Source organism: Nicotiana sylvestris, chromosome 5, assembly GCF_000393655.2.
Source record: "Nicotiana sylvestris chromosome 5, ASM39365v2, whole genome shotgun sequence".
Taxonomy (NCBI): Eukaryota; Viridiplantae; Streptophyta; class Magnoliopsida; order Solanales; family Solanaceae; genus Nicotiana; species Nicotiana sylvestris.
Window position 1 is genome coordinate 78,451,511 of NC_091061.1, and position 10,702 is coordinate 78,462,212.

The 10,702-nt window shown below is 36.2% G+C and overlaps 3 protein-coding genes across 3 annotated transcripts; all 3 read left to right on the forward strand.

Moving 5' to 3' along the window:
* The first annotated feature begins 2,513 nt into the window (after positions 1 to 2,513).
* Positions 2,514 to 3,149, forward strand: LOC104217218 (transcriptional regulator SUPERMAN-like). Its single transcript, XM_009767406.1, has one exon. It carries the CDS (start codon positions 2,514 to 2,516, stop codon positions 3,147 to 3,149), a length of 636 nt encoding a protein of 211 aa, XP_009765708.1.
* A 4,203-nt stretch (positions 3,150 to 7,352) lies between these two features.
* On the forward strand, positions 7,353 to 8,318 carry LOC138868874 (uncharacterized). The gene is made up of 2 exons (XM_070146450.1): positions 7,353 to 7,851; positions 8,110 to 8,318. Exons 1-2 carry the CDS (start codon positions 7,353 to 7,355, stop codon positions 8,316 to 8,318), a joined length of 708 nt encoding a protein of 235 aa, XP_070002551.1.
* Positions 8,319 to 10,069: 1,751 nt separating this feature from the next.
* On the forward strand, positions 10,070 to 10,702 carry LOC104217219 (uncharacterized). The gene has a single exon (XM_009767407.1). The coding sequence runs from the start codon at positions 10,070 to 10,072 to the stop codon at positions 10,700 to 10,702; it is 633 nt and encodes a 210-aa protein (XP_009765709.1).

The window sequence follows — 10,702 nt, forward strand, 5'->3', positions numbered from 1 at the left end:
ACCTTGTCACCCTATCTCTCTCTCTCTCTCTCTCTCTCTCTCTCTCTCTCTCGGTAGGAAGCAAAAGAATAGCATGACAGGCTAAGTCCATAAAGCATGTCTCATACTGGGTGACAATTATACCACCATGCTGAAGGCGTTCGAACTGCCTGCGGTAGCTCTCTCTCTCTGAGTGACAAAAAGGAACTTCTCAAGAAATAGCTGAGAGAACTAGTCCCAAGTAAGAGAAGGTGACCCAGCTAGTCTGGTCAACATATAATCCTTCCACCATTTCTTGGTGGAACCTGATTACCGAAATGGAGCAAAATCGACCCCATTGGTCTCCACTATCCCCATGTTCTGTAGCAACTCATGACAGCTATCAAGATAGTCTTGGGGGTCCTCTAACAATGCACCACTGAAGTGAACTGGAAAGAGCTTAAGTAAACCTATCCAATCTCCATAAAGCCTCGAAAGACATAGCTGATCCATCACTAGCCTGTGGCGCAATACCTGGCTTAACTACCCCAACTGGTGATGCTGGTGATGCTGAGGCTCCATTGCTGGTGATGCTGCTCGAGCTCTAGGATGAGCTCTGCCTCTACCCCGGCCTATGCCCCTTGTAGGAGCTTCCACTAGGGCTCTGGTTGCTGCTCGGCTGAAGATGCAGTGCGTGTTCTCACCATCTGCGAGAGAACATAATAGAGGGATTCAATTAGCAATGATAGAATATAAATCGCACAACAGAGAAGAATAAAAGTGAAATTGTTCCTAACTCCATAGCCTTTGGAAGATAAAGTACAGACGTCTCCGTACCGATCCTCCAGACTCTAATAAGTTTGCTCGTGACTCGTGAGACCTATATAACCTAGGGCTCTGATACTAACTTGTCACGACCCGGAATTCCTACCTTTGTGACCGTGATGGCGCATAATATTTCACTCGCTAGGCAAGCCAACATTAGAATAATTTATTTCTTTTAACAATTTAAATGATAAAACTAAGAGAGAACTGAAATAACTGAAATAATCTAAAGTGTAAATACGGAAGCTAAACCAGCCAAACATCTATTACAAATCCTTAAACCTGGTATCACGAGTGCACTGGCTACTAGAATAGTACATAAAAAAATTAGTAGTATACTATTGTAGTTAATTATATACTCTTGAATAAATTATTATATACCAATACAGTATACAATATACTATTTTGGGATACAATATAAATCGGTCTTCTTTGCTAGTTCAACTCAATTTCAACCCAAAATTTAAAAATCTACTCTAAACTCCACCAAATTGACTCGGAATATAGTCACATCCTTCAATTAATATTTCGAACATACCCAATCAGAATCGAATCAAATTAGCATTAACATCATAATCTACACATTAAAGAACAATACCAATAAATTCCAACAGCAAACACTTCAAACACACATGAAAATTCAATTCTTAGTTAGATAGTACGTAATATTTTTTGTTTTACTTTTAGGAGATAAAATGAATTATGGAGCACAAATGGAAAAGTGGGTGATGGCAGCAAGAAAAAGGTACCATACAAACAACATACAAATGCTATATCTTTTGTGATTGAACTTCCGAATCAGAATTGGATTTTTCATGGAGTAAAAGAGGAAAATTAATTTTGAAATTTCTTAAAAGTGTTTGTTGCTTCTCCTTGAGAAATGGTGGCGGCAGCAGCGAGAATTGATGGGGTGATAACAAAGGAAAGCTAATTATGTATTAGGCTAGGCGGTTAATTAGTTGTAATAGAATAGCTATTTGATGTAATTGTTTTTAAATGGGTAATTACGGGTAATTACTTTTGATTATGTAGGAATATAGGGTAGTTTTCCCTACTTTTTAAGTGTTATAGACATAGTTAAGTAACTTTTGTGTTACAACAACATAAATATGCTTTACTACATAATTTCTAATAATCGAATGACTTAAATTTTTTTACATTGACTTAATCAGTCAATCAGTACGATTAAGCAAGAACTCAAAACAAGTTTTTAAGTAATTTGTCTTTTTTTTTTTCAATACCCTTTTGCTTTCTTGAGGAAGAATGCATATCTATATCCTGTAGGAGTACCCAAATGTACGATAGTCTCATGAACTGACCATCAAATGACCCCATTGAGGAATTGTCAAAATAAGTATGAGTAATTCATTAAGAGATATCCAGAAAGCAGGCTAAATTCCAAAACACTAGAAAGGCCAAAATGATAGCTATTAGACTGAACCTTCTAATACCACGAAAGAAGACTTTTCATCAGTATTTTCTTTTTAAATAAAAATATCAAAGCTTTTTATCTCTAGTATATATTCTTGTCTTTCTTCTAATAATCCAATCAATCCTCCTAGACATCCGTCAGTAGCTTTGATGCATTCAATTTGAACTTGTATATTTACCATCACCCCTTTAATTACTCCAACACAACTGTCCATTATATATATAACTACTGGAGTAATATTTATATCGCATGAAATGTAATTTCTTCTCCTTAATTCCCTAAACAAGTAGCTAGTAAAATGGATGAATATGCATCACAGTACTCAATGTGGATGAAGGGCAAAACAATTCCTCTGGGAGCTGGCTTTATATGGCCTCCAAGATGTTATTCATGTAGCTTTTGTAAGAGAGAATTCAGGTGTGCTCAAGCTTTAGGTGGTCACATGAATGTCCACAGAGGGGATAGAGCCAGACTCAAGCAATCCCTTAACCCACAAAACGAAGCTCTTTCCCAAAGTTTTTCAAAACAATCCCCAGCTAGAAATTCGAAAAGTGCTTCTTTAACTCTTTCTTCAAAATTCTCTCATCTTGCTTATTCTCCTGAAATCAAGGAATTAGCAGCTGGGCAAAAGATCATGTCATCATCTTCCAGTACTAATCAAGATTTGAGTAGATACAAAAAGTTTATTTTGTTGGATGATGATGGAAATTCTTCGTCAGTAGGCGTATCAGCTTCAAAGAGACAAAAAAGCTGCATGGTTTCATCATTGCCTATGCTCCATAAACCATGTTCGAGTCATGAAAAATATAGTTTCACTACTTCAGATTATAAAGTGGGGATCACGACCAGTTCCATGGAGGATATTGATCTTGAACTCAGGCTAGCTATAGGTGATCCACCAGCCAAGCAATTACTTACGCTAGGTTTAATTTAGGAACCAAGAAACATGACTAATCTATCTCTTTTCATCTCATCATATTTTTATTAGCTGGTTTTAGAATTTAGTAGACAAAATTTTAGTATGATGATTGGGCAAGTCATTCAGATCTTTTATGTGTTCACTTGTTATCAATATAATTTATTGTCTCTGTTAGATAAGATTTTGCGAACCATATCTCAAAGAAATGACCTTCTTTTTCCCTTTTATTATTTTTTTGGATTGTCCAATTACGAACCTCTAATTTTAATTTCTTATGCGTGTAATTAATTTCACATCAAAATTATGGGGCAAACATCCGAGTCGTCATTAGAAGAACTTGATCGATCACTTCATTGTAACGCAACCCATCGCCTCCCTCCTAAACTTCCAAAAGTAAAAGGGAAAATACATAAGTTGTACCCTAAACTTGACTCAAATGCATAGTTACATATTTTAACTATATCAGTGATCTTTTACTCCCCCTCTTCCCCGTTCTAATTTAAAATGAACTAATGCCACGTGAGAATATAATACTAGTCTCACAGTGTGAGGTGCTTTACATCACGATAGGGCCGCCTCAACTTCATGTCAAAAATCTTCTAAATTTTTATTTTTATTATTTTTCCTTTGTTTTTGTTTACTCACAAATTTTCCTTTTTCTTTCTTATTTATACACTAATTAGTTACAAATTAACCATTAAAATTCCTCAATAATTAAATCTTCTCCATCACCACAAACCACCTTACGCACCCCATCACTCTATCTAATCGGAAACAAATCACTCCACCCACCACTGATTCACTGACATTTAATCCCACCCCAGAAATAACAGCTAAAGAACGACGCCTAAATAATAATAAGCATTAACCTTTTTACCGCATGGGAGTATATATAAATTGAATGGTTACTTGACTTGTAGTTCCATTTTAAATAGAGTTTAATTTTTATACTTTTGCCTCATCTAAAGTTAACTGCTCAGAATAAGCGTAGTTAGAAATCTGGAAATTAAATAAGAAAAACAGCATACTAGTAAAAACTAAATTATCTTAATAGTGTAAAATTATCCTATAAGTTAAATCCTTTAAATTATCCCCTAATTAATTGGTTTCTAATAAAGTTCCAACATCAACTTTAAATAATATTGTAAATTGGACAAACCTCAATTTTCCTCTCTATGTAACTTATTGTCTATTTGGCCAACCTTCTCCAAAGCCAAAAACACTTTTTTTTCTTTCAAAAAAGTATTTTTTTTCTTCTAAAGTTGAAGTATTTCACCAAACTTGGAAAAAAGTGTTTTTGAGTAGAAGCAAAAGCATTTTTGGAGAAGTAGAAAAAATTAGTTTTTCTCCAAAAGCACTTTTGAGAAAAATACACATAGAAATACTATTTAAAAGCTTGGCCAAACAACAATTGTTGCATAGAAGAGCTTTTCAAATTAATTAACCAAACACAAATTGTTTCTCGCTGAAAGTACTTTTGTAAAAAGTACTTTAAAAAAAAATACTTCTCAAAATAAGCTGATTTTTAAAGTTTGGCTAAACATGGTATTATATTTTCTCTGTTTCAATTTATATGAACTTATTTAACTGGGAATTTAACAAATAAGAGAAGACTTTTGAACGTGTAGTGTAAAATGATGCACATATATTTGTGTGACTATAAATTATTATCTAAAGATAAATTATTTTCAAATATGAGAATGTGTCATTCTTTTTTGCACAAACCGAAATTTTTGGCACTTTTTTCGCTACTTTTGTTTAGATTTGCATGTATGCAATATTAGAAATATGCACTACAAAAGCTATAAAATGACAGTGGATTGCTAAGAAAGAAGCCAGCCAACTAACCAACCTACAACACCTATTCATCACAACCCCTACAAAATCATGGGAAAAAAAAAACAAAAATATCTATCAGAATATTGAAAAGGCCTATCATCATCACAAGTTAATACCGAAGGTTCTTACAGAATACACGGCGACTGCTCTCTTTCAGTACTGTGTCTTCTTCAATTCTTTAAAAAGATAATTGATGGAACACAGCTTTTGACTTAAGTGGGTTCTTGCATAGGTATTGAGAATGTAACTAAATACGGTGGAAATTTATTGATACCCCCAACAAAGCTTATTCTATAATTGGATGGGTTATTGATCAAGACTTTGGCTTCCTTTTGGCAAGTCTAGAAAAACGTTGCTAGCTCCTCTCACGCGGATTAATGAACTGAAGAAGGGAAATCAGAAGGTATGGAAGGGAATACTTCAGAATTTGGTGGGTGCAATAACAGGCGCATAAGTACATGAAGAGTAACTTAGCTTCTTTATTCATGTTTTCCATAAAAAGTAATCAAGTCGTAGGGTTCCATAAAAAGTAATCAAGTCGTAGGGTTTTCTTTGTTTTACTGAGGTGTCTGTGTTTTACTGAGGTGTCTGGTGTTGACGCTTTACAGGTACATCGTCACAGACTTGCACATGGGGCTTTGCAATGTCTGCAGAAATTCATTGCCCCTCTTTTTTCTCTTTTAGTTTCTTTTTGTGGACTTAATTCCTTTTCTTGTTTAATTTCTGAAAGTGCCTAATTTATTTTACTATATTCCAAAATAAATGATATATATCTAAATTCGAAAATAATTCAACTTTAAACTAGTTATTGTACTCATTTTGCTCTTAATGAGAAGCTTTTATAATTCAAAGAAAAGAAAAATTAACTAGAAAATTCTCCTTCTAACCCAATGCTCTCCGGCGCACGTTAGTACGACGTCCGACCACCGTGGATATGGCTCGGGGAAGAGGTAGACCTCGAGGAAGACCAAGGTTGCAACCTTTAGCTGGGGGAAGAAACCTAGCTGAAACTAACTTGCAACTAGAGAAAACTCCAGTAGCTACTATGGCGAATGTTACTGTTCCATTGGAAGATAATCAATAGAAGCAGCATGCAAGTGATGGAATGAAGCAAGCTGCAGCTAAGAGATTGGATCTGAGTGTTAGTCCAATCTTAAATGGCCAAAGTGACAAATCAATTGAGAAAACTGCAGATCTAGCGAGTACGAACAAGGATCTAGCGAGTACGAGCAAGTCAACACAAGATCTAGCACTAGTAAATGAGGAAAAAGGGGAGAAAGCAGCATGAACTTCACTCTTTGCAGGTAATCGCAGCTCTGAAAATGGTTTGAAACTGAGTTACATACCACCTAAAATCGTAGAAGGTAAGACAGTGGTACAATTTGAGAAAGAGGATGTGGAGAAGGAAGTTAGGAAATGGAAATGTGCTCTAATTGTGTATGTAATTGGGGAAACACCAGACTATAATTACATGTATAGATTTCTAAAACAGAGTTGGGATCAAGTTTCAGAGCCGGAAGTATTCTATCATGATGAAGGATACTATATTGTCAAGTTTCAATCAATGAATGATATGAATGAGATACTATACTCGAGTCCATACACAATGAACAATAAGCCACTTATTTTGAAGCCATGGACTGTTAATTTTGATTTTACTAAAGAATTTCTAACTAAAATTCCACTGTGGTTGATACTACCTAAGCTACCTATGAGTTGCTGGGGAGGGTAGTCTTTGAGCAGAATTGCAAGTGTTATTGGCAAACCATTGTATGTAGATGAATGCACCTAAAAACAAAAGAGGATCTCATATGCTTGGATGTTAATTGAGATTAATGTTACTAGAGCATTGCCGACAAGTGTCACAGTATGGGAACCAGATGGAAGACAGTTTGAACAAGCAATAGACTATGACTGGAAACCAAAATTCTGTGAAGAATGCCTGAAGATTGGTTACTCTTGTAAGACAGTTGAGAATGAGCAAAACCACTATGAACAACCTAGAAGAAGAAGGAGACCAGCTGCACCACTTGTTGCACAGGAAGGCCCTCAGCAAGCAGAGAAAGTGGTACAAGAGTGGAGAGTTAAGAAGACTAATGAGATAAATGATCTTCCTACTGTGGTAGTAGGAGCAGATCAAGAAGTAGAAAAGACAACTGACAAGCAGCCTATTGATCAAACACAATAGCCTATGGATCAAACACATCAGTCTCTAGCAAGAATTGGAGATCAAACACCTGGAAGGGAGATACAAAGCACTCAAAAAAGCCGTGAACTGAGTTGTATCAGGGAGTTCCCAGCTCTGGCTACTAGTATACTGAGAAGGAATAGAACAGGGGAGTACACAGGTGGAAATAGTGGGCCACCTATTAGAGTTTAATGACTTGGGTGATATGGAATGTGAGGGGAATAAATAAGAGATATAAACAAAAAGAATTAAAGATATATGTACAGAATAAGCAAATAAAGTTAGCTGTTTTTTTGGAAACTAGAGTCAAGAAGAACAGAGCCAATAGGGTATTCAAAAACATCCTACCAGGTTGGGCAATTCAGAACAATTATCGAAATGCAATTAATGGGAGGATTTGGCTGACATGGGATCCTAAGGTATATTGTATTGATGTTGAAAAAATAGATGCTCAATTAATTCATTGCACAGTAAGGGGGAGAAGGGATGGATTTGAAGCTTGCCTTACACTAGTGTATGGTTTCAACACAGTTGAACAAAGGAAAGCTCTGTGGAGTAACCTAAATGATATTTCAACACAAGTGACAAAGTCTTGGATAATTGGTGGAGATTTTAATACTATGTTGTATACTCAAGACAGAATGTATGGCAATCTAGTAGCAATGAGTGAAATGGTAGATTTCTCAGACTGTATTCATAACCTGTTTCTAAATGAACTGGCATGGAAGGGAGAGTACTATACCTGGTCCAATAAATAACAAGGTGATGATAGGATACTAAGTAGAATTGATAGGGTGTTTGGTAATGACTTGTGGATGTCTAACTGGGGGCATGTATGTACTGAATATGATGTGCCATTGATATCTGATCACTTTCCTATGCTGCTGAACATCAAATCTATGAGATCCAATATCAAACCACCCTTTAGATTCTTTAATGTATGGACAGATCATAAGGAATTTGGAAATATAGTGAAGTCCATATGGAACAAAAGATTAGCAGGGGATGATATGGAGAATGTATGGAAGAAGCTCAAAGCTCTGAAGCTTTTATTCAAGAGACTAAATGCTGATGAATATAAGGGAATAACCAAGAGAATTGAAAATGCAAGAAGTGACCTTGTTACAATCCAACAAAAGATGCAAAAGCCAATATAGTGACAGTCTGCTAGAGCAAGAGAGACAAACTCTCCAACAACTAGAGAAGTGGTCTCTAATTGAAGAGAGTATTCTGAAGCAAAAATCAAGGGTCAAATGGATTAAACTGGGGGATGGCAATACCAAGTATTTTTCTGCTATTGTAAAAGAGAGGAGCCATAGAAAACATATATTAGAGCTGACTACAGAGGATGGAAGGAAGGTTAATAATCAGGTTAGCATTAAATAAGAGTTTATAAGGTTCTATAAAAACCTGATGGGGGATTCTACAAAGACATTATCAGCAATTAACAAAGAAATAATGAAGAATGACCCTAAGCTTACTCATGAACAACAGCTTAGTTTGATTGCAGAAGTGACAAAAGATGAAGTATATAAGGGTCTATGTGCTATACAAGAGGATAAAGCTCCTGGGGTTGATGGATATAATTCATGTTTTTTCAAGAAAGCATTGCCTATATTGAAGCAGGAGATTGTGCAAGCAGTGCATAAGTTCTTTATCACTCGAAGAATATACAAAGGTATTAACTGTACAACAATTACTCTTGTTCCTAAAGTGAATAGCCCAACTATAGCAAGGGAATTCAGGCCTATTGCATGTTGTACTGTTCTCTATAAGATCATATCTAAAATACTAGCAAGCAGACTGCAGGGAGTAATTGCTAGTGTGATAAGTGAAGCTCAGGTAGAATTCATTCCAGGAAGGACAATATTAGATAACATAATCTTATCTCATGAACTTGTGAAGGCATATACCAAAAAGAATTCTTCCCCAAGGTGTATGATCAAGATTGATCTAACCAAAGCTTATGATTCTGTAGAATGGATATTCTTGGAACAAGAAATGATTGAGTTGGGGTTCCCTAGTAAGTTTCAATAATGGGTGCTTACCTGTATGAAGAATGTGACCTATTTAATTATCATCAATGGAGAACCTACTGAGCCATTCCCAGCTGCAAAGGGATTGAGACAGGGAGATCCCATGTCTCCTTTCCTCTTTGCAATTGCTATGGAGTACTTGAGTAGAAGTTTGAATGGACTGAAGAAGGAAAGGGAATTCAAATATCACCCAAGGTGTACTAAGCTTGGCATAACTCATCTGAGTTTTGCGGATGATTTGCTGCTCTTTGCAAGGGGTGACATGGCCTCAATCACTCAGTTACAATACTATCTTAATCATTTTTATGCAGCTTCAAGCTTGAAAGCCAACCAGGAATAGAGTTTAATCTTCTAAGGAGGTGTTAGTCAGTTGGAAAGTGAAGAGATAGTGCAGAAATTTGGTTACTCTAGAGGTATATTGCCAGTTAAGAACCTAGGAGTTCCATTAACCACTAAGAAGATGTCCATAGCCCAGTGGCAACCACTTATTGAGAAAATAGCGGCAAAAATTTCTTCATGGATAGCAAAAAAACTCTCATATGATGGAAGAATTCAATTAGTGCAATCTGTCTTATTTGGTATTCAGACTTATTTCTCAACTGTTTCTGATTCCTAGCAAGGTCTTGAAGGCTATTGAAGCATACTGCAGAAGCTATGTGTGGTCAGGAGTCAATGTCATTACAACAAGATCTCTGGTAACATGGGATAAAATATGTACTCCCAAAAGTGCTGGGGGACTAAACCTAATCAATCTCAAACTATGGAATAAAGCAGCAACAACAAAGAACTACTGGGATCTAGCAAACAAGGGGGATAAGATGTGGATCAAATGAATACATGTATACTATATAAAAGGCCAACAGATATCTAATATGCCAATACCAAAGCAGGCTTCCTGGTTAGTTAGAGAGATGGTGGAGGCAAGAAACTCAGTGGCAACAATTCACATTCAGCTAAGGAAGAACAACAACATAATCAGACAACTATATTTGGCTATGATGGGGCAATTGCCAAGAGTAGAATGGAAAATGCTCATGTTTGGAAATGAAGCAAGGGCAAAAGCTAAATTCACAATGTGTCTATACTTCCAAGAGAGGATGCTAACCAGTGACATATTGAACAAATGGGGGATGCAGGTGGACATGAAATGTATTATGTGTAAAGTACATGATGAGAACAGGAAGCATATCTTTATTGAATGTGAGTATGCTAAGAGTGTTTGGACAAAATTGCTAAAATGGATGCAGAGGCAACCAATCTGGGCAACCTCATGGGACCAGCACCGGAAATGGGCAGCAGAGAATGCAAAAGGGAAATCAAGTAAGGCAGGAGTATTCAGGATGGTTTATGCAGAAGCAATTCATGAGATATGGAATGAGAGAAATCATACGATATTTGAAAAGCAAAGCAAGAAAGCTGAAGAGTTAGCTAGGAACATAGCATGCATATGTAATGTTAGAGCAACAAATCAGAATAGGCAACTTATACAAAAATTTCAGTTCTGA